The sequence below is a fragment of the Suillus bovinus genome (genome assembly GCF_016758785.1).
Source record: "Suillus bovinus strain UH-Sbo-P2 chromosome Unknown EDB93scaffold_109, whole genome shotgun sequence".
NCBI lineage: Eukaryota > Fungi > Basidiomycota > Agaricomycetes > Boletales > Suillaceae > Suillus > Suillus bovinus.
In genome coordinates this window covers 79,632-102,689 of record NW_024542165.1, presented here as the reverse complement: position 1 = coordinate 102,689, position 23,058 = coordinate 79,632, and the positions used below count along the sequence as shown (strand labels likewise).

The following is a 23,058-nucleotide window of genomic DNA, read 5'->3' as shown; positions in this document are numbered from 1 at the left end:
TATTCCACTCCTCCACAAGTTGGTGCACTTTGCGAGCATGACACTGAGTGATGCGACCATCATGACTTTGCGAAGAGTTCGATTAGCGCTGTCCAGTCGCGCTCAACTCTACTGGTACCTTTGTCTGCCAAGACATATGCACTCGGCGTTAGAGTATCTTCATCTTCAGGCCATCTCTAGGGTCCGGCAACGCTTGTAGGCGAAGGCATCCAGATCAGATGCTATCTTCCTTGAAACGTCATGGCTCCACACAAGTATGACTAGTCATAGCGTAGTTTTGACATAGATCCGAAGGACGCGTGGTACCGACAGGTACGGGGCTAGGTCATGATGGCGTTCTTGATGCGTTCTGGCCTGTGGGGAAAATAGAGTGGCTTGGCTATGATGATACTTGTAAGGTTCTTGCGCATTTGAATTTTGAAGCCTAGTATTCTACTCATTATTATTATCATTCCAGATGCTTCTGTTGTGGTTTACCGCGACAGTCGTGGAGCATAAATCGATCATCACAGCATAGACTGCCTCGCCGTATCAGAGTTGCTTTTGACACAAATGTGCGCCGACCCAAGACATCCTCCCGACCTTGTGCAGAAGGAGACTAGTCTAGGAGAGGTGCGCCCTGCGGCTGCGATCGACATGATCCGCTAAGCTTCCTTAGGTAGACCGAACAGAAGTAAATGCTCTTTCTTTGAGATCCATCACCAAGCTCCACCTGACGGATTGGTGATATCATATCACATAATCGTTTCTATATAACGGGTGTACAAAACTGATGAAGATGCACACAACGCTGCACATACACATATCCCATTTTTTGCCATGGCTTCAGATGATATCGGATTCGATACCGGAGCTTTAATGTCAGCAGTCCTGGAAGGCATTTTAGATGGTGAGTATCGCACATCGGATTTTTTCGTCTCCAGCAAGCTAGAGTCAAGTCATCTCTCCAGGATTTTCGTTGCTCATGTTTATGGGCAGCATCTGGTCTTTGACCTACAAACAGCACGTGCGGTACATCAATCGCCCAATCATCATAGTTGCTATTTTGCTGTTGTTACTGAGTACTGTAGTGAGTCCTCGTTGCTTCTTAGGTGTATGGCATGGCATCTGCTGATATTCACCGAGCACATTGTGGTGAACATCATTCGTGTGGAAGATGGGCTGGTGAAGTATCGCAACACATACCCAGGCGGGCCGGTAGCATTCTTTGCAGACATATCGCAAGAAACGTATGTGATCAAGGATGTGATATATGTTTTGCAAACTCTACTTGCTGATGGGGTCGTGGTAGGTTCATATCTTCGTCTGCCACTCTAGGATCCTCTGGGCTCATTGAAGTGCCTTGCTTGATGAAAGATTTATCGCTGCTATGTTGTTTGGCAATCCGTCCGGGTTATCATCCTACCAGGCATGCTGTGGTGTAGCGCCGCAGGTAAGGCTGCAATGATACTCAGCTTGAGGAAGTTGTGCGATCTGATATTGCCTCATAGTCACTGGTGTCCATGCGCTCTACAATGTTTCGCAATCCGGGTCCGGTACTAGCATCTTCTCCCAAGAACTTGCAACGTGGGTCATGGCGTTCTTTGTCTCGACAATCGCAGCTAATGTATTGAGTTCAGGTAAGCTTGTTTCCGCGAGCACGCGATGTAGAGATTCTGATGTGTTCAGGATTACTGGCATATCGAATATGGACGATCGAACGTGATGTCGCTACAATTCGCTCCAGTACACAGGGCACCATGATGCCAATAGTGCACGTGCTCATGGATGCTGCCATTTTGTACTCTATGGCACTTATCGCTGCATCGATCTGTTTCCTCTGCTCGAACAATGGAGTATATGTTATGGTGGATATGGTAATCCCTCTTTCACTACCTGATATTGAAACATACTGAGCTGCCAGTATTGAATTAGGTGACACCGATCATATCGATTGCCTTCTACATGGTGCTTATTCGCATCGCCATCAATCGACACATACTGCTCGAACTTCTGGACCTATTATTTACAAGGATAAATTCAATGCCTCGAGTGGTAAGCCTCCCCTTCCCATGCGCAGCTGCCCAGTAGTGACATTGGACTTCACGTGACCAGTAAAACGTGGCACTTTTTCCTCGTGTGCTTACGTAAATCGAGGAAGAAGTGCAAACCAATATTCTTCTCCTCTGCTTCGCAGATGACAGGTACACTGAAAATTATATCAGTACTAATATTGGTATTAGGTATGTCGCTATCGTTCGTTCGTATTACTCTTCTATTTTCTCTACCTACCATGTCTTTGCTGGAGTTCCTTATGGGAACCTCGAGCCGTTGTGCTCTGGCATTGCATTGGAGGCGGTCTTCGTGTCTAGCGTCTTTATAGACGTGAGGCCGTCGTCGACAGTCGCACGATATATCGTTTGTTTGTATCCCCCTTCTTTCATAACCCAAAGCTATCATATCTTTGCCGTACTCCCTCATGGAACCATTGATATCTACTGACTTTGTATCATTCAACAGTCCTGTCTCCTCCGTCTTGCAGACGACACGTACACCGAGAGTTATATCAGCACTATTGGTGTTAGGTATGTCACTACTCTAGAGCCTATTCCTAGCTATCTACTGACGTGGTATCGTTCAACAGTCACCTCTTCCCCTTCGCCGTCGATAGCTGCAACCTTGGAATCGGTCGTAACGCTGTCGCGAAGGTCAAGTCCTTCTGTCAATTCTCATGGTGGTCGACGTGCGAGTTCTCTCAACGTTCCGTCGCCTCAGCAGCGCTCTTCTTCCTCCAGTCGCGTTCTGTTCAATTTCGATGACATCTCAAAGTATGTGATACCTCCTGGAGAGCTTTGTAGGCAGCAGGTTATCTGTGCTACCCGGAAATATCGTGTCATTGGCTTTCCTGTTCTGCTTCCTGGCAATACTTCCAGTACAACGACTGGTTTGTCTTCGAGCGGTCTGCGGATTTAAGTTGCTATGAACCAACAGTTCGCAAGGTCAGCCGTGTCCTAACGGCCTGCGAGGTCAGCTCTTTACCCTACAGTGTACGAAGCACTTTTCCGACCTCTCGGATTAGCCCGAACTCAAAAATGTATCTAGTCCTCGAAATTTGACTGCTTTGTACCGTAGAGTAGCGCAAATGCATTCTTTTGACTTGTAGATTAAGGCTACCTCGTTCGAATATTGAAAATCGAAGGGTTGAAAAAATTTCCGACGAAATTTGAAACATGTTGCAAGAAATGGTATTTATGGGTAACTGAGCAGGTATACAAGCAAGCAGATGGTAAATACAATCTACAGAAGCCCTCTGCTTGCAGTTTCGGCATCCAGTGAGGCCAAAATCTCTGTCATGAGCCCATCCTCCATTGAGATGTCCGAGAGTTTCCCCGGTAAACAGCTGGCCTATTTACAATTTTCTGCTTCTTTCGCTGACACCAGGCTTGATGGTAAGCATTGCTGACGTTCTATAGATAATAGAAATTCGGAGACATTCACCTGTGGTTCTCCATCAGACCCAGTTAAATTATTGTCCTTGGCTCGAAGATTTGCAGGTAAAAACATGCCATAGAGGCTCTGTAGGGCAACAATGGACCCAGATATATCATCTGCCTCAACCTCGCTCTCCCCACTAAAGCCAGGCTCATACTCTGAGTCTGACCCCTGTTCTGGTTGAGGTGATGGCAAAGAGCTGAATTTACGACAGTCGGCTCGTTGCTTCTTTGCTTGAGCAGCTTTCTTTGTCACAGGAGGCATATGGTAATATGAACAGGGTTTCGGGGAGATGAACAGGGTATATGGAGCATGGGGTAAATTTTTTCCGACGGAAAAATTTGAAACAAAATGGGAAATTTCGAAAAATTGCTTATTTTTGCTTGTTTCCTTGTAGAATTTTCATTGAGCAAAAAAATTCGTACAATTAAGCTCCCTATAGAGACGGCACTCTAGTGCTTCGTACACTGTAGTACGTGACAAAACCCTATGTTTACGAGATTGTATAAGGAATTCCTGTGTGATGGTGAGCAAACTCGATGCCTCGCTTCTGAGCCAGTAACTGATGATCTGCTAAGCTGTCATTGACCTCGTCGTCATGAAGTATTTGTTCAACAAGTTCCCTGAAGCCACCTCAGGTCAACTATCAGCTGCTCGCTCGCTCGCTGTATGCGGGCCAACCTTAGCCTCTGTCGCTGTGAGACGGCTCGGGATTCACAAGCATCTGCTTGTCAACAATGCTGAACTAAGCACTGCGATCACAACACACGTTCCTTTGCTTACGTCTCTCTCCCCTGAAGATACTATCAGCAAGGGATGGAAATATGATCCGCCGAAAGCACTGAGTAACGTGCTGGAAAGTATTGTTGGAGCAGTCTTAGTTGACACCCGTTTCGACTTTGAGAAAACAGCGGTCATAGTCGAAGCGGTCATCAGCGATGTGTTGGAAGTCCTCACGACAGATCTTCCTCGCGACCCTGTGTCTGAGTTGATGGTCTGGGCAGCTGCAGCGGGATGCAGGCGGATATCTTTCCAGTGAGTTTCCTGGATATGCTTGTAGGACCCTCGTGACTCTTTTTTCAGGAAGACACAGAGCAATCCCGAGCTCCGGCGAAATGATAGCGTTTCTGTGGTCGTGCATGACGTAGTTGTTGTCGGCCACGCACCAACCTGTCTTTGTCGAAAGGTCTTGCAGCGGAACGTGCACGCACTGTCTTGGCTGACCCAACATTTGACAAGTCTCTTGAAAAGTTGTGCAATTGCATGCGGGACCTGGCCGCTGCCTCTCCCAGAAGTAGCAGAGGCTATCGTCGCTGACGATACCAAGGCTCCCTTGAAGCTCACTGATGAGACCGAAAAGGGCTTTGCTGCCATCGGACGTTGCAGGACTCGGACATTGGTGGGAACAAGAGAACTGATTGGCATTGGAGCTGAGCCCTCCGCATTAGAAAGAAAGATTTGCAAACGAAAAGGGAGCTATCGTCACCGTAGGGCACTCGTAAAGTTCGTTGGTAGATTCTTAATTGTATCTCGAGCAGCGAGCGTACAGAACTCAATATTATTGAAATAGCGTACAATCTGAGCGAGAGCAGCATAACGAACTACCTTTGGCACGACCAGCTGGTCCTACAAGCGGACATGGAAGATAGTGCGCGATAGGAGGTGAGAGGGTTTGAGATCGATCGATCAACACTTAGGGTCGGACGAATCTACCGCATAACTCTCATTTCAATTAAAATCTTGCCCGAAGCAAAACTCTGGAACCGCCGCTTTTCTTTGAAATAAGCTCCACTTGACAGATTAGATTTGTTTCTATATAACAGGATGCACATACCACTGCACATCCAGTTTTCCCAATAGCTTCAGGTGGTATTCCGTTCGACGAGGGTGCTTTATTGTCAGTAGTGCTCGAAGGCATTTTATACGGTGAGTATCGCACATCACGTTTTCTTGTCTAGAGTCAACTCACCTCCCCAGGATTTTCTTTGCTCATGTTTATTGGCACCGTCTGGTCTTTGACGTATGAACACCATGTGCGGTACATCAATCGCCCAATCGTCATAGTGGCTATCCTATTATTTTTATTGAGTACTGCAGTGAGTCCTTGTTGCTTTGTACGTCTATGGCATGGCATCTGCTGACATTCACCGAGCACATCGTCACGAACATTGTTCGTGCGGAAAATGGACTGGTGAAGTATCGCAACACATACCCAGGCGGGCCGGTGGCGTTCTTCGCAGACTTGCCCAAGAGACCTATGTGATCAAAGACGTATTATATTTCCTCCAAACGCTACTTGCTGATGGGGTCGTGGTACGTTCATATACTCGTCTGCCACTCTCAGGGCTCATTGAAGTGCCTTTCTTCATAAAAGATTTATCGCTGCTATGTTGTTTGGCAATCCGTCCGGGTTATCATCGTACCAGCCATGCTGTGGTGTAGCGCCGCAGGTAAGGCTGCAATGATACTCAGTTTGAGGAACCTGTGCGATCTGATACTGCCTCGTAGTCACTGGCACCTATGGGCTCTACAATAGTTCGCAATTTCAGTCCAGTACTACACCCTTCCTCCGCGAAATTGCAAGGTGGATCAAGGCATTCTTGGTCTCGACAATTGCAACTAATGTATTGAGTACGGGTAAGCTTGTCTGCAATCACGCGATATGGAGATTCTCATGTGTCCAGGATTACTGGCATATCGAATATGGACGATCGAACGCGAGGTTGCTAGAACTCGCGCTAGTAGGAAGGGCACCATGATGCCAATAGTGCACGTGCTCGTGGATGCCGCCATTTTGTACTCTGTGGCACTTATCGCTGTACTAATCTGTTTCCTCTGTTCGAACAATGGAGTATATATTGTGGTGGACATGGTAGTCCCTCTTTTAGTGCCTGATATTGAAACATACTGAGATGCCAGCGTTGAACTAGGTGGTGCCGATAATATCGATCGCCTTCTACATGGTCCTTATCCGCGTCGCCATCAGTAGACATCGCAGTCACCTCTTGACTGTAGGCGCGATCACCGAGACGGAATATATAGGCAACATGCAACAGTATCCTATGCAACCCCTGCAGGTCCAACTGCCACAATTTGCACCTAATACTTCAGCGTGCGAAGTAGGGAATGTTCAGTCAGGTGCATTAGCGAAGTAGGTGCGAACGAAATCGGAGGGAGAGCATAAGGGCTTATTCTACGGATTGTATCTTTTGTGAGCGAATATCCAAACTGAAAGTGACGATAGCGGCTATCCTGATTTTTTGAGAAGCTTTAGTAATAAATAATGCAGGCTGAGCGGGCAACAGAGTTTGCAGCATCATGATATATGGCCGACTCGCAAGTGTGAGATGCGGATCTACACGTACAGATGATTCACAAAGTTACGATTTGTTTCGGTCTACCATCAGAGGACAACTTAAGACTGTATTGTGGGAAAGTGCTCGGCGACGGTGATAGAACGTGCTACTTCAAGTTGGTCCATTGTCACATGACACGAAGTTCAGATGTGGCAGTGCTCAGCTGCTGATGATCAGTGACGGCGTAGGCGCTTCAAGCTTATGGAACTGGAAGCCTCAATCCTCGCCACTTTTCTCCCACCTACTACTAGCTGAAACCTGATTGATACGCCTTCAACTACTGTTTCGCGATGAACGAAGATGTATTCAATTCTCGAAGGAGATCTTCGAGGCTACAATCTCCTCTGCAAGTAGAAGCTGCTGTCAGCGATGCAACTGCAGTTGGTGAAACCTTCGTAAGGAACTTTGAAATTGAAGCTTGATGCTGACATATTGACTATTGAGACATGAACTTCCAGGCGACACCTCGCAGTAACACTCGCCAATTGCTACAGAGGGTCAAGAAAGGTGTAACTAGAAAATTTTCTGTAAGTCGATGAGGAGTTGATCTGTACTGTAATCAATCAGGCACTGAGACAATCAATAGTTCTTCAGACTTTCCCGCAGCTACGACTCTGCTCAAGGCAGTTAAACTTGAAGGTGCATCATTATCTCCGCATCCCGAGGTAGGTGCTTGAAATTTCGCTTCAATTTTTGCATTGTCTCTAAATTATGGCGGTCACTCAGCTTCAGGATGAGCATTCTGTTGTGGAAGAAGATGCTGTTCCTCAACCGATAGTCGCACATGTTCATCATACCCTCTCTTGTGTTGATGAAGGCGCTGGTCTCCAATCAGTAGCTACGCAGGTTCACAATATCACCTCTGGTATAGAAGAACGTACTAGTCTCCAATTAGTGGGCGTGGAACGTCGAGCTGCAGATGAGGCCGCAGATCATATGAATATACTTGGAATGCCGCATACAGAAATTGAATTGCCCAGCTTGGACCAATTTACGAGTCAGCATCACAATGTTTCTACCTTACCCGCCACATCTTGCTCGACACAAAGTACAAAAACTATCTCATCTGATTCACTTTCCTATCCGCATCTCCTTGACGAGATGGACAAAGATGCTCGCTCTGCATCACAAGCACACTCATTGAAAGGCGATCAAATACTTCAGACAGACAAGCCCCCTGTGTCCGAGGATGCAGATGATGATGTGTATCTATCTGCAAAATCAGATAACGGAGAAGACTCTGTAAGTATATTTCCCTCGTGATCCTCGTGATGTAGGCTGATATTTCCACGTTCTTTTTTAGACGGATGCAGAAGACTCCCTTCTGGATAATGATGTCCGTGACCTTGTCCAGTCAATCAAATCGATGTACCGGGTCCTGGACTTGGTCAGTGAACGAGGGAGTGGTGGGCTAGGTGACTCCATTTTCCTTTCTGAGCCTTTCTTCGCTGATTGTTCCTAGTGGATAAAATTATCATCGCACAGGACTCACTCCGGACATTCATTAATGCCATCTGTCCTGGTGCATATGTGTCTATGACGAATGTCGACTTCAGCGCGCTCGATAGCTTGATCATGAAGCCCATCGGCATCTATGGGAGCAAAGAGGAAATAGTACGACTCTTGTTGGCTCTTGGTGTCGTCGACGACCACATGTGAGATCGTGCTTTCCAGCTGCAAATTGACATCCTCATAAACCTTTCTTGTAGAGCAGCCCAGCTTGTCGCGAACCACAGCGAGTCCAGTGTTTCCAAACCAAACCTTCGTTCTGGACTTTACATTGTTCGAACAAATTGTGAAGCTACCTCCGACGAACAAGTGTTCGTTGTCTACTGGCCCGAGGATGCCACTTGGGATGACTCAGCTCCTTCATCCGTGAAACGTACTCGTGTAACCTTCATGCGGTTTGTCAAATCCTCCCTGATTTTCACTAAGCATTTTTGACACGATATTAGATACCTTACGACAATATGCGATCAAGTCAAGGCGCTCATCTCCCCTGAGCATGCCCGTTCCATTGTATGGTGTGAACAGGAAGGCGAAAACACCATGGAAATGGACGAAAATCAGGATGAGCACGACAGAATGTTCACATTTGAAGTCAGGAAAACCAACGAACAGGAAGAAGCCATAAAGCCGCGTCCTGGATTCAAGGTTTGCCCAATCGATCGTGACTGGTGCAGTGCTGACAACTGCACGTAGGCTGCATCCAGTCACATAGCCATGCCCCAGGCTCACTCGGAGGTAACAGGGAATGTTGGACCACATAAGCCCTGGTTATTGCACGGCGAGACTACTCAAGGGTTCATGACGAGCAGCTATCTACCTGCCAGGCGGATCACTGATAAGTGGACACGCAAGTCCATTACTCGCCTCCAGTTAAGCAATTGGTTGTAGGTGTTTCTCTTTGTAGCTAGTTCCTGTATTCAAAATCAATGCCTCCTCAGGTGCACCGACAGTTTGCGGATAAACGAGAACTTGGATGTCAACGCATTGCATCTTTTACTGGATGCAGGCCTTCGGGATCGCTTTCCGCAATTATGCAACGAGTGGCAGCAGGAGTCAGCTAATATTTCATCGAATGTCTATGCCTGCAGTACAGCGACACAGGCCGGAACTAGGAAGAAGTTGGAGGACAACTCATCTCTTCTTACTCCCATTTTCCATTGGGCATTGGTTGACGCCATTATTCAGAAATTTCCGTGAGCATCCCTTCCCATCACTCTTTTGTATCTTTAACTCGATCGCTTCAGTACCTTCACCTATGATTCCTTCCCCTACTCTACCAAAGACGAGCAGGGCTGCTATGCAACTCAAGGTATATCATCTGTGCAATCAACGTGTTTGATAATAACATTCTGTCCAGGACCGATCAAACCTGCTACTGCTCCTTCGTGAGTCGCGCTTGAAATAGCCTCAACCGTTTCTGATTCATTTACTCAGTAGCTCTTCCCCTCATTTCATGGAGAGTGTGCAGCATAGCTTCGAGGTCCAAGGTATTATTTATCTGTCTATGTAGTGAAGTTGCGTCATAGTGACAGAGTGTCTAGATCAACTTTCAACTATCGTTGAGCTATATCCAGAAATAGGGGATGAGCTTCGTCACACAGTGCAAAAGTTGTCCATCGAGAAGATTAACAGTCGCGATTTCAAAAGCTACAAGGAACGAATCTATGTCGCTCAGAGCCTACTTCGCCAATTTCCCGACGTCAAGATGGAAGATGAAGATTTTTCAAATGCAATTCTTCACAAGGACATACGACACGTCAGGGAATCCGTCAGGATGATAGGACGAAGTGCTGCCCCACATCAACGGCCAAAGGGATTGATGAGCACCACTTTGAATAGCATTAATTTCTTCATCTCATCTGGGGAGGGCTCTCAGTTCGTCGATAAGACATTCAACGACGCCGAGGCTGCTGCATCTGCAACCAGTGACACTCAATTCCTCGCTGAGTTGGATGACATTGAGAAGCTACCTGTCATGAAAAAGGTCGTCGCATGTACCAGGGCTGCTGCGTTGGCGCACTTCAGGTCACTTCTGATGATGCAAACAACAATTTTGACTCATTCGGCGCTGCACATACAAATCAGTAAATGTGTTGCCCGGGTTCGTCAGGAAGCGCTCAGCAGCGAAGATCAACAACTGGCCCAATCACGAAAGAGGTTAATCGCTTCCTTCAACGCCCATTCAGAGATGGGTTTTCATTCGTAAGTGATTTTGCTGCGTTTCTACCTCACCACATTCATAAATTGGTAGGCATACTTCTCTTATCAATGCCATTGAGGATGGGCGAGGGTTCTTGTCTCTAGCAGCGTCTTCGGTGCAAATAACTGGTTCAAGGGAATATCTTGAGCAACCGAAGCTGAAATTTACAGTCCATCCCATGGAATTGACAGCGCAGGATTTACACTCCTTACAGTTAGATTCGAGTACAATTCCTTCACCAAAGTTCAGGAATTCGTTCACGTTCAAGCTACCTCTAGGTCATTCTGTAGTGTATGTGCCCTTGGCAATTCAACTCATACATGTAACTGACGCACACTGTTAATCCCAGGAGAGCGCAACTGCTTCCAGGCGAGAAGATTTTGCTTGCGACGACTGATCTGTCTGGAAACTTAACGGTGTACCTGGAACACCTCACTGCTATTGAGGGCGCCTTGGCTCACGGCAGTCACGGGAAAAAGCTGAATAGCAACAAGATTGGCAAATTTGTTCTAGCTTTCGATGAGTCTAAGCGTGTGCTCAGCGTTGTTGCCACAGAGAAAGTTCGTTCTACTAGGAATCTGCTAGGATGCGCCTGACAAACCTGTCACCAGCTTTTGCTGCACATATTCATTCACGACGATAACCGTGTCGGTTTCCAGGCCAACGGCAGTGCAATCAATTTGACACAATGGTATCCTGAAGGTACCTCTATCAAGCACGCATGTTTCATATACGGTGGGGAAGAATTGCTGCTCGTTGATACATTAGCACAGGCCAGAGTTTACTCCCTGACGACTATGCAGTTTAGGTCAGGCTTTACGCTTACAAGAATGAAAATATCTAATTTATATATCATAGACCTGCGACGCTCAATCTCATCCAGATTCCAACAGCAGTTTATTCGACTCCAGATGGTTCTTGCTTAATCGTGTCTCATGTCCGCGGGTCTGACTTGACACTAACCGCCCACCACTGGAGCACGTTTGGCTCAACGGATGGCATCCTACTCGAGATCCCCGATCTTCCATTGGACCAGCCACTACTTCTGACGTCACTGACTAGTCGGAATATCGTGCATTTGGTCACACTTGACATTGACACACGATTATGTCGATCTATTGCTCTTGACATCACCCGGAGAGCAACAGAGTTCACCTTCAAAGAAAGGGGCACCCGAGCGGGAAATACAAAATCAGGGAATATCACTGCCCACAATTGCCTCATTGATTGTCACGCCGAAGTGTGGACGCGCTTTCCGGTTCTCAGTGCCATCCAGCGAGAAACAATCACTTCATCTAGTCAAAGGTGTCAGCGAACGCTGGTGTTCATTACAGGACAAGACTATCATAGATTTGTACCGCACTTCCACGATCTTATTTCAACCTTTGAAAGGACGTCAAAGAAGCCAACTGGCAATCTTCTCAAGAGAATTGATGTTTCTTCAACAGCATACTCTGCTTTTCATGATAGTCACCTTGGAGGTGTCGAGTGGAGCGTGTCAAAATTTCGTGCTGGGGAGTGGCTTGCAGAGTTTCTCTGCCTCATTCCTATCCAGATCGCTGTGACAATGGAAAATCGCTTCATTCCGCTCAAGGATGGGGTGTATTCCACTCAGCTGGAAAAGTCCCTTCTCGGTGCGGATGTCAACCGCATCGTCGATCACCTGTCCTTTGGTTGGTATGAATCTTTGTTCCAGTCATACATGGCCAAAAAGGTGCGGATGTTATGATTGCCCTACGATTTGTTAAGCCTATTAACGTCCGATATAATCTCAAGCCTGTCAAAGTCGTTTCATCTATGGGCGAACAATCAGTAGGGAAAAGCTTTTCCTTGAACCACCTCATGGACACATCTTTTGCTGGATCAGCGATGCGTACAACAGAAGGAGTATGGATGTCAGTGACTCCGACCCAAGATGTCCTTGTGGTTGCTTTGGATTTCGAAGGCATGTCAAAATAGTCATGATTGCAATATAACGTGTTGATATCCTCACCCAAAAGGTGTCCATAGTATTGAGCGTTCAGCTCAAGAAGATACTTTGCTTGTCCTTTTCAATACAGCAATCTCTAACTTGGTTTGATGCCCCTTTCACGCTGTAAATGGGCGCTTGACCTTGCTTCATAGGTGCTATTCCGGAATAACTTCGCCTTGAGCCGCGATATTACAGGACTATTTCAGTCATTCCAGTCGAGTGCAACTGTCCTAGACCCAGCAACTAACCCGAATCTGTTTCAATCAACATTAGTGATCATCATCAAGGTGATTTCCCCCTTTTGACAGTCGCTTTTCATATTGCTGAACTTGGCAACTCTAGGACGTCGTGGATTCAGACAAAGTTGATATAGCTAAAGAGTTCGTTTATAATCATGTCCTGATGAGCGCATGCTTAAGTTCACACTTAGGTTCGCTCTCAAGTTTCAAAAGATTGTCCAGGATGAACAAGAAGCCAACTTCATTTCTCGCCTCCACGCTGGACAGTTAAATATAATTCCATGGTATGCGCAGTGTTTCTGTGTGTATTTTCACGATCAACTTTATCGTTTTGTAGGCCGGTGATTGAGTCGCAAGAATTTTACAAGCTGTTTCCAGCTCTTAAGCGTCAATTGGACAAACAGAAACTCACTCATAGTACAGCGGGAGAGTTTCTTCACGTGATGAAGACCTTGATGGCAAAACTGAAGGTACATTTTGGCCATCGTACAATCTGTGAGGGTATTGATTCGAACATCTACAGGCAAATGATTGGGGCGCTCTCTCACGTGCGTGATCTTGGATTCAGAAACAACCAAACAGTTCAGTTGATGAACGATGTACCACAGAATCGATGGCCTCGCATCGAGCACAGCTTCTTTCGGTCATGTTGCCCAATGCTCTGGCGTTTGGACTGCAAGAGGTTGATCCTTGTCCAGAACCTTTGAAGGTATGAAACGCTCCTACTATCTTTTGTTTGACACACAATAAACGTGATGTTTATATAGAACCTGGATGACGGTGTCCCAATCGACATGCCTGATACTGCATCGGAGTTCTCATTAGCGGGGGGGCAGCAGTCCTCTTCTCGTGAGGCCGCTCTGCACGTCCTGTCTTGTGCTTGGAAAGACCATACTTCTCGCCAGCACATGTCAGATGTTCTTTGGGTCGAGAATTTGACTGCTCATATCGATAATCTGATCAATCTGCGTGTCGCTCACGTTCGCAAGTGGATATTGTTGAATGTCACTCGCTTTCCAAGTGAGCAAGCAAGTATTGGCGAGCTCATGAGAACGTTTGGCAGTGCAACAATAGACTTGAAGAGCAACTTGCAGTTGTGCAAGCTGAAATGTGCAAGCTGCGAGCTGCTCTGCATCCAGAGCAGATTGCATGACGGACAGCATGACTGCCAGACTTCTCATGAATGCATACATTCTTGCGATTTCTGTGCATCATCGGGAGAGACCAAGGCTTGTACGATGTCGTGAGTCGTCACCTGCACTTCTCATTAAATGATTAATATGCTTTCAGAGCGGGACATCCAGGCAATCACATGAAAGTTTTTCAAGACTACATCCTCACACGAGCTCACATGAGATTGCCCTTTCTAGGTGTATTGTGAACGCCCATCTCTGTGGTCAAGTTTGCAAACTCTTCGGAAGACAAGGATGTCTAGATGAATGTACAAAGGTGAGATTGATCTCCACCATGGTTAGAAAGGCTCTGAACTCGTTATTTAGGTGATCGGACATGTAGAAGACGATCATCTGTGTGCTGCTACTGTCCATGCCTGCGGTCAGGTATGTTTAATCCTTGGGCAGGCCTTTCGTACATGCTAGAATATGTCTAGTCTTGTGAGCTGTCAAAGTTACGGTTGGCTGATGGATCAACTCCACCTTGCCGTGGTATATGTGGCACTCCAATGTAAGTCATCAGCTATGAACGCTTAACTCCACATTTACCATGTTGTATACTGCAGTGACGTGGACCATGACCAACACCACTGTGGTGCTCGACTTTGCTCTTTCCCCTGCCAACTTTGCAAGAGACTCTGTGCGAGTACGAACCATCTTCATGGCTTGCAGGATGGCGCTATTCATCTCTGCGGGTGTGTTAATGACCATCCAAACTGTGTATCTTTTTAATCTTTAATTACATGACATTATAGGGAGGAACACCCATGTCCCATGGATTGCATTGCCTGATGGCATCTGCGAAATCGAGACTGCGCCACAATCGATAGAGGCGACGTTCACTGGAAGGCATGAGACATTCCAGTACACGAAGGTGGCGTGGTGTGTTTGTCGTAGGTATATTATCAGCTAATGGACAACCCCGCTTTACTGTTTACAGTATTCACAAGGTTTGTGTGCGAGTCGCTTACCTTTCATGCTGGCGTTTACCACCCTCCAAATAGTGGCTAAACGACTAAGATGTGCCAAACCGATACCGCCAGGCCTGGCGGTCCATGAAGGTCAGCACAATCATAGTTTAGACGAAAGAGTGGTGCATTTTTGCAGAGCAAGGTTTGGATCTTTGTCTCCCTCCATAGCCATTCCTTACGTTTTCTTGTGTTTTAAGATGTGAGCACTGTGGCTACTATTGTACATTGCCGCTCGGTAGGTACCATTGATATATCAGCGGTGACGCTTCACAAACCATTACATCAGGTCACCCGCAACAAGAGCACGAAACCAGACATGGATCCATGTCTTCGTCACGATGGGCAATCGATGGCCCAGATGGTACAAGTCTTGAGGTCGAAGGCCGTCGCTTCTCGTCAAATGATGAGGGTGCACCGATGATGTGCAACATTGTCTGCCAGACATTGGGCAGACACGTACACATTGACTACTGTCGATCGCAAGATGCTGCCCCATGCAGATTGAACCCTGAAGTTCTGCATATCTCCAAGAGGATGTCACCAACCCCGGACCGTCCCAAAGACTTTTTGACACACAATCTCTTCTGGCGACGGAGTGGTGAGTTGGCATGTTGTCATTATGTTGGCTGATCTCAGGTCCACAGGCTTCAAAGATCCGTACTCTCGGGAAGAACGAGCAAATTTCGCAAAATGGTAGGTTTTACAATGTGTTGTCTATGGCACTGACCACATTTCCTATTCAGTGATGCCATGTGCAGCGGTGAGGTTATCTTAGTTAGTGATATTAGTTGGTTACTCATTTTCACGCCAGGTCCTGAACACACAATTGCAGAGGGAAATGCCGCTCAGCCCTCTTTTTGTACTTTGCCTCTCTTTCACGTTCCAATGGATCCAAACGCCCCCCTAACGACCCTCGGATACATCTCCAATGACGGGCATTTTTTTTCTTGTAGGAATCCGGTGGTGATGCAGCAAGCATTTCACGTGTAAGTCGTTTTTCTTTTGTTCCATAACATGACCGTTCATCGATGCACGCTAGAATCTTTGTGGCAGATAGGTATTACATGCTACATGTTGAATATTACAACACAGACTGATTATAATGATAGATCTAGCTCCATGCGTTCGACAGATCGGCAACCTCTGAGGAGTACCCCCGTCTCGGACAAAATTATTCGAAGCTCTAACAATAGGTTTGGCGCTGTTTTGTCATCCTTGTACGGCTTCTGGTCTGCCCGAGCTGCAGCAGTCGCTGGTCAACAAGCAGCCAGACGAGACTCCTACAGTGTTATCCTGTTTGATCAGTCTACTGTGGACGCTGTGTTCAACGATTTCTCCAGCTCACCTGACGACTTGCTAGACGCTGTGTTACGTTATCAAACTTCGATAGGCACAAACTTCACTGCTGCCATTCAACGTGCCCAGTTACTTATGGAGCACTACTGGAGCACAGAGAGGTAAGTCTCCATTATTGATCAGTCTACGAGACATTTACATGGGCTTATACCACAGAACACCTGTAATTATATTTCTATCCGATGGCGAGTGCCCCATCGAGGACCAGACCATTCAAGATTTGTGCCGCGCTGCAGTCCGTCTTGGGTTTGTGGTTGCTATTGCATTCTTGATTCACTGATTTCCAGACTTCGAATGTAGGAAACCATTATCCTTCCACTCTGTATCTTTTGGCCAAAATATATATTCTTCCTCATTGAGAAGAATGTTCCAGATCGCTCTAGAAGCCCAAAACAACGCCCCGCGAGACCCCTTTGCTTCTGCGGCAGCTACTGTTGCGTCCACATACTCGGAAGCTTTAGATACGGTGAGCAATTTCATACAACGTCAGATGTAAACCCTGCTTGACATTATTTTGCAATCAGGTTCAACTTGCTGAGACATTCCTTGGAATTGCTCATTCGCTCACAAAGCCAAGAGGGTTTCTCATTAGCGAGAAGGAAACATGAGACAGGGGTAGGAATACAAGAATGACTGTTTTGATGTCTTGACTAGATGCTTCGATGTTCAACAGTTCTACGAGCAGATGTGAAGCTGTATTATATAAAATTAACAGTATTCAATACTGAGTAAGCAGATGAAAACATTCGTGATTCAAGGAGATAGTCCGATTTGCCCGCTACAGATTTGTCACCTCCGACACAAATATGCGTACCAAGGCACCAGAGCGGCCGCCTGCTCCCTGCCATAACCCCGACATCACTTCTGTCCTCGAGAATATAAGCAAGTGCTTAAAAGGAGGAGAGGAGAGGAATCTTGTGCCAGCCAATTGTGTCTCCTGCATGGTGATACCTGCAGTACATTGGGGGAAAGCAGTTCTGAAGTTCGAGCAGTTTCGACGAAGATATTGTGTAGAATGAAGAATGGCTTGCATTTCAAGCTTAATCGTGACAGGTTCGAAGGAGGCGAGCCGTTTTTCAGTATGTTAGGCCCACTACAGGGGTAGCGGAAACTTTTTTTTGCCACCAGCGTCATTTTTGATCCTCACCTGAAAATGAAATGATGTTCCTATGACACAAATAGCATAATGTCGATCAGGGCAATACATGAATGTACACGACATTGCAACGTCGAAAGTTTTGGTGAGCAGGGGAATATAATTACAATAAAACGGACTACATATTGGAGAGCTGTGTGCAAGCATAATGATATGTAGAAGCACAAACAAAACTGGGAAAATACAAAACAAACGACATACAAGACACATTCAATTTGGTTGCAAGTTCGATAGGGAGCCCTTTCCGGACTCTGCTGCGAACATCGATGGCCCGCCTTCGATCCCCATTCCATAAACTGCTTTATTGTCATCACGCGTGAATTTGGATCTATAAAATTGCAAGGGCTGCATAGGATGCTGCAAAGTGCCCGGGTCTGTTGCATCGGTCATCCCCGGGCCTATAGTCGAGAGATGACTGTGTTTTCTGTTGATTGCAACGCGAATAAGGACCATATAGAAGGCGATCGATATGATGGGCGTAACCTGGTAGTTCAAAGTTCAGCCTTTGTCAAATAACAGATGTCAATGACGGAATCACCATTTCGTATATAACAAGCTGTCCATTGTTCGAGCGCGTATAAGTGATCAATGTGGTCAAGAGCGCCATTGAGTACAGAACAGCAGAATCCACAAGCACGCGCACAATTGGCATCATGGTGTTCTTCCTAGAGCGAATTGTAGAGACATCGCGTTCGATCATCCAGACGCGATACGCAAGTAACGCTAGATGTTGTTAGGCCTTGGTACCATGTCCACAAAAATTCGCTCACCTGAACTCAACATATTTGTTGCGATAGTCGAGGCATATAATGCATTAACCCAATGTGCAGGCGTCCCATGCTCGTTTTCATAGATTTGACCAGAGTCACTTTTGATTTGCGAAAAAGTGTAGATTATAGCAACACCAGACACTGATGTAACGTCAGAAAACACATAACTCGTGAGCATGATCGCGAACTAACCTGCAGCACTGCACCACAGCATGCTCGGTACGACGATGATTAAGACTGATTGCCATACAAAATAACATCGATAAATCTTTCGAGTCAGCGGACGGCTGTCTGTGAGCCCAGATGCATTTAAGCTGCTATAAAAGCATGAACTCACCAATACCCCATCACCCAGTAAAGTTTGCAAGATGTATAATGTATTCCCAATCATAAATGTGTATTGAGAAGGATCGGCAAAGAACGCCACTGGCCCACCCGGGAATGTGTCGCGATACTTCACCAGTCCATTTTCAACACGAATGATATTCACGACGATATGCTTTCGGAATGTCAATCCATGGCAATATATATAAGAGGAAAGAAGCGCTTACCGCGGTACTCAGTATGAACAGCAGGATGGCCACCACAATAATTGGGCGACTGACATCCTGTATGCGCTGTTTGTAGGCCAAAGCCCAGATAGTACCGATAAACATGAGGATTGAAAAACCTAGGGAAGTGACTTTAGCTCGGTTGGCATAGGACGAAGGAAATGCTCACCATAAGTCACGCCCTCCAGTGCTAATGACAGTAAGCACGCAGCATCCAATGGCATGTTTGAAGCCATGACAAAAATAAGATCTGCAACTGTCTACAGACTTGTGGATGCACGAAGGTGCGGGTGCATATTTGTTAACCCCACGCATGTATCATTATATAGAAGGACGAGATTATCAAAGTGCCATCATGATAATGGCCCATCAGAGAGAGGTTGATGAAGGCAGTTCCCCGTTACCATGATTAGCTTCGGTTATTCCCGCTACCGTAAGGGAGTTTCATGTAGATCATGATTAGTCCAATTTTGTTGTCGCTCTAGAGTCTATATAGTTGAATCGATGACTTACCGCGGGCTCGGAAAATCACCTGTGATTCACACGTAACTCGAGGTGTTCGCCAAGTAGTGTTGTTGGCTGCTGAGTTTTCCTGCGTTCGGCGACCGGGTCATGGGCAAAACTTGGCACAACTCCCGACTCGCAGAAATGTAGCTTAGGTATAGAGTTTGAATCCAATGGAACGTAAGAAACAACCTTAAAGCAAGATGGTGCAGAATTCCAGGGTCACAAGATAATTCACACGATGGTGTTCTCAGTTGAAATACTTAGCTAAATTCGTTTTGAAACTACTGTGTGTGATAAAAGCTGTACAAGGCTGGACGTGCTCACATGCAAGGTCAGGCTATACTGTGAGTCTGTGGTAATGATACATTGTCCAAGGTTGATGTTATATCAGAGTCTGCCATAAACCATGATGCTATCAGTGATGTATTACATAGACCGTTCCTGTAATGTATCGCCTTCCTGCAATTGCTTAAAGCTCGTATGATATACACACCATTGAACCTGCGCACATCAAGCGCATATGAGTAGTGCATCACTTTCGGGCAGGAGACAGTCTCGAGTTTGGAGCTGTTTGTATCCAAATTCACGAGGATCCCTTACCCTCATAGCAAGTGTGCTGCACGGAGTTGTCACATCGCACACTTCGCAATCCCAAACAGCTGGCCACTATGTAGTGTGAATGGAAACCTAGATCAAGCAGATGGCAGAACTAGATAGGAAAAAGCCAACCAGCACCATGGAATGAGCGACAGTTAATTTACGTCATCGCGCTTATTTACATCCGTTCACCCACTGCACCAAAGTTCAAACGTTCAAGCTCAGTACTACGTGCTCACCGTGACTGGTCTGAGACAGTCGCACTAGATAATTCTTCGTGCTTACTTCTGCCATAATTGCAGAATGCTGAGCGCTCTGAAGGTAATTTCATTTTAGCGCGCGCTTATTTGGACCGAATCCGAGTGGTACATCAAGCCACCATCAAACCCATGATTCAAATATTCACCATCCGACGTGACCGGCTGATGATATCGAGCTTGAAGGAACTCGCAGAACTCCGTCATGACGCCCGTTCTAATGCCTAGTTAAATCCTTCTCAGGCTACACACCCTTATCACACCCTTATATACTTTGTTCAGACTCATACACAATCTCCCCTTCGCCGGATGAGCGAAGAACTTCTGTCTCGCATGAAACGTTCAAGCTCGTATCCTCCTTCAACAGCCTTCAATAATGCAATTGCAGCTAATGAAACTTCGGCAGTACGTGACTCCTTTCTGAAATCTATCGCACTTGATGCTATTGACTCTTGGCATGCTCGTTTCAGGCAATACCCCGTGGCAGAACTCGTTCGTTCAAGTTGCTACTGAAGTTTAAGGATGGTATGATTGAACGATTGTCTGTAGGTACTAGTAAAGATGCTGAACCGTACTGGAATCTGACATTGTATACAAGCGCTTGAAACGTTCCCGCAGTCGCAACCCTGACAAAAATATCAACCATGAAGACCCTTTATCGACTCAGAATATTGAGGTAGTTTAAAACTCACGCTTCAGCTTCTGCGCTCTTGCCAAATTCTGATGGTCATGCAGGTTCTAAAAATTACACCTTTTGCTGCGAAAGAAGGCGTTGTTCCCAAATCAGTGGTCGTGCAGGATCAGAGCACGCCTCCTGATGTGAAAGAAGGAGTTGTTCCAGCTGTGGCCTCGCAGGTTCAAAACACCCGGTCTCATATGAATAACGGTGCTGAAGCCCAATCGGCGGCCGTGGCACTTCAAGTTGCCCGTGAAGACACACATAACCTCAAGACACTTGGCGGACATGAGACAAAAGTGCTGTCCACAGTCAGAGATGGACCAGCGTATCTCAATGCTGCAGGCGATTTCCAGAACACATATCTCAAACCCCTCAGGATATTCGACTCTGTTATTGAGAAAATCGCGGATGTATGAGTCTTTCTTTTGCATGGGGACCAGGCTGATCTTATTCTATAGATACATCCATATGCGAAGATGGCTTTGGGCGCGTTGTCTTGCGCATCAAAAGTATGTTTTGATTTCGGTTTCATTTATATCGCTTGTTCAGTCATTATCGGTGCAGATTGTTCTTGCTCAAGTAGATCGTGATGAAGCAGTACTTCGCCTTGTCGACAAAGTGGCTGAAGTCTACGATTTCATGCTTAAGGAAGAGACACTTGGCCAAATTTCGTCGATGCATGATATCGTTGGCCAGATCTCTCAACAGACCCTTGAATGTGCCCATTTTATTAGAGACTACTCGAGGACCAAGGACTTTCGTGAGTCTCGAACAAAATGTTACGCTTTGCACATTCTGAATTCTCTACACTATCATAGCGAAGAGACTGGCAAAGAACATTTTCTCGGAAACAGATAGTACAATCCAAACGTACATCGACAAGCTGGAGACACTCATGCAAAACTTCCGGGATCAAGTTGATCGGGAAGTGGTAATCTTCGTCCACCGTACTAGTAAGGATTCGAACGTACTTCTGATTTGACAAACACTCATACCTATTCAGCTGATGAATTGAACCTCAGTGAGATGACTTATGCAAAGGGCGCAGGGCTAGATATTGGGAAACAATGCTTACCAGGGACCCGCAAGGACATCATCTCTCAGATTACGAAATGGATCAATAAAAGTGGAGATTCCGCTGGACGCGTGCTGTGGCTATCTGGCACTGCTGGGACGGGTAAAACAGCCATTGCTCACACAATTGCTAGCAGGTTTATTGGCGTGGGGAAGCTTGGCTCCTGTTACTGTTTCGACTGCCATAGTGCTGACCTCCGCCATGAAAAGGTCTTCTCCACCATCGCGCGTGACCTGGCTGATCGTCATCCGCAGATGAGACGAGCTTTGGCGAGTGCAGTTCAAAACGATAATGCGCTCAAGAATACCGTAGATATCATTCAGCAATGGGACAAGCTTCTGACAAAACCACTGGGGAAGCTCTCTGAATCAATCGTGGGCCCTGTTGTGATCGTTATCGATGCGCTAGATGAAAGTGGCAGCGCAAAAACACGGAGTAAACTTCTTCGCATTCTTTCCGGGAAGCTTCAAAACCCGGATGTTCAAGAAATCACGAAACTCCCAAATAACATCCGCTTTATCGTTACCTCACGCCCACTGCATGATATCGATGCCGAGTTTACCAAGGTTCAGCATATTCAACGGATGTCCATGGATGATGACATTCCACCCAAAACCGCAAAGCACGACATCCGCACTTACGTGTCGAAGAAGCTGGAAGGGCTGCCGAATTTTGGGGAAAGAGAGCACGAAGTCCTCGCTGAGAAAGCTGATGGCATTTTCGAATGGGCGCGCCTTGCTTGCGAAGCCATCACAGAACCTCTTCCTGGCTTATCTGCAGACGAGTCCTTTGATGCTGTAGCATCCCGAGATCCTGCCAAGCAAAAACACCTGCTATATGATATCTACCACTTATTGTTGACAAGGTTCATGCAAATGGATAAAGACAATTCGGCAATTCGGCACACGCAGCTAACAAGGTTTCGTTCCGTGATGGGACAGATCCTTGGCGCACCAGAACCTCTCCCTATGGAGTCTCTAAACGTCATGCGATACCAATTTCCAGACCAAGAGCATTACAAAGTGGAGACTATAGTGAACCATATGGGATCCCTCCTCAGCGGCACCACCAATTCATTAACCCCCGTTCGACCCTTTCATGCAACCTTTCGCGATTTCCTCATGGACAAATCACACAGCGGGATTTTTTTCGTCGACACATCGAAGGTACAACACGACCTTGCTTTTGCGTCACTTCGAGTGATGAAACGACTTTCTTTC

General features: G+C 46.4%; 6 protein-coding genes across 6 annotated transcripts; 5 read left to right on the top strand and 1 right to left on the bottom strand.

Moving 5' to 3' along the window:
- Positions 1 to 819: 819 nt before the first annotated feature.
- EDB93DRAFT_1264221 (uncharacterized protein) lies at positions 820 to 3,147 on the top strand (the record flags this gene model as incomplete). Its single annotated transcript, XM_041454215.1, has 9 exons — positions 820 to 889; positions 951 to 1,069; positions 1,126 to 1,287; positions 1,357 to 1,432; positions 1,491 to 1,619; positions 1,669 to 1,856; positions 1,915 to 2,034; positions 2,500 to 2,564; positions 2,624 to 3,147. 9 exons carry the CDS (start codon positions 820 to 822, stop codon positions 2,796 to 2,798), a joined length of 1,104 nt encoding a protein of 367 aa, XP_041301973.1. The 3' UTR covers positions 2,799 to 3,147.
- Positions 3,148 to 3,960: 813 nt separating this feature from the next.
- On the top strand, positions 3,961 to 4,973 carry EDB93DRAFT_1256046 (ribonuclease III domain-containing protein; the record flags this gene model as incomplete). The annotated part of the gene is made up of 4 exons (XM_041453884.1): positions 3,961 to 3,997; positions 4,050 to 4,506; positions 4,555 to 4,870; positions 4,920 to 4,973. The coding sequence occupies 4 exons, from the start codon at positions 3,961 to 3,963 to the stop codon at positions 4,971 to 4,973; spliced, it is 864 nt and encodes a 287-aa protein (XP_041301972.1).
- A 625-nt stretch (positions 4,974 to 5,598) lies between these two features.
- On the top strand, positions 5,599 to 6,886 carry EDB93DRAFT_1332144 (uncharacterized protein; the record flags this gene model as incomplete). Its single annotated transcript, XM_041455237.1, has 5 exons — positions 5,599 to 5,784; positions 5,846 to 5,921; positions 5,980 to 6,108; positions 6,156 to 6,343; positions 6,402 to 6,886. 5 exons carry the CDS (start codon positions 5,599 to 5,601, stop codon positions 6,624 to 6,626), a joined length of 804 nt encoding a protein of 267 aa, XP_041301971.1. The 3' UTR covers positions 6,627 to 6,886.
- A 117-nt stretch (positions 6,887 to 7,003) lies between these two features.
- EDB93DRAFT_1181059 (uncharacterized protein) lies at positions 7,004 to 16,989 on the top strand. The gene is made up of 41 exons (XM_041450653.1): positions 7,004 to 7,222; positions 7,286 to 7,354; positions 7,451 to 7,492; positions 7,554 to 8,069; positions 8,131 to 8,242; positions 8,290 to 8,482; positions 8,537 to 8,731; positions 8,783 to 8,981; positions 9,030 to 9,220; positions 9,275 to 9,529; positions 9,581 to 9,645; positions 9,694 to 9,721; positions 9,771 to 9,823; positions 9,878 to 10,538; positions 10,588 to 10,827; positions 10,886 to 11,096; positions 11,148 to 11,344; positions 11,395 to 12,250; positions 12,313 to 12,481; positions 12,537 to 12,610; positions 12,661 to 12,795; positions 12,916 to 13,031; positions 13,085 to 13,217; positions 13,271 to 13,295; positions 13,356 to 13,456; positions 13,515 to 13,990; positions 14,118 to 14,196; positions 14,247 to 14,306; positions 14,357 to 14,430; positions 14,486 to 14,614; positions 14,679 to 14,803; positions 14,924 to 15,032; positions 15,088 to 15,125; positions 15,177 to 15,488; positions 15,535 to 15,583; positions 15,634 to 15,650; positions 15,702 to 15,876; positions 16,000 to 16,347; positions 16,403 to 16,492; positions 16,547 to 16,712; positions 16,771 to 16,989. Exons 1-41 carry the CDS (start codon positions 7,118 to 7,120, stop codon positions 16,852 to 16,854), a joined length of 7,272 nt encoding a protein of 2,423 aa, XP_041301970.1. The 5' UTR covers positions 7,004 to 7,117; the 3' UTR covers positions 16,855 to 16,989.
- A 507-nt stretch (positions 16,990 to 17,496) lies between these two features.
- EDB93DRAFT_88766 (uncharacterized protein) lies at positions 17,497 to 19,110 on the bottom strand. Its single transcript, XM_041457825.1, has 7 exons — positions 18,893 to 19,110; positions 18,724 to 18,842; positions 18,510 to 18,671; positions 18,365 to 18,440; positions 18,173 to 18,313; positions 17,941 to 18,125; positions 17,497 to 17,885 (listed from the first exon to the last, which is right to left on the bottom strand). Exons 1-7 carry the CDS (start codon positions 18,957 to 18,959, stop codon positions 17,613 to 17,615), a joined length of 1,023 nt encoding a protein of 340 aa, XP_041301969.1. The 5' UTR covers positions 18,960 to 19,110; the 3' UTR covers positions 17,497 to 17,612.
- Positions 19,111 to 20,130: 1,020 nt separating this feature from the next.
- Positions 20,131 to 21,527, top strand: EDB93DRAFT_1108514 (uncharacterized protein; the record flags this gene model as incomplete). The annotated part of the gene is made up of 7 exons (XM_041447849.1): positions 20,131 to 20,148; positions 20,367 to 20,489; positions 20,555 to 20,629; positions 20,820 to 21,173; positions 21,222 to 21,272; positions 21,313 to 21,450; positions 21,498 to 21,527. 7 exons carry the CDS (start codon positions 20,131 to 20,133, stop codon positions 21,525 to 21,527), a joined length of 789 nt encoding a protein of 262 aa, XP_041301968.1.
- Positions 21,528 to 23,058: the final 1,531 nt, after the last annotated feature.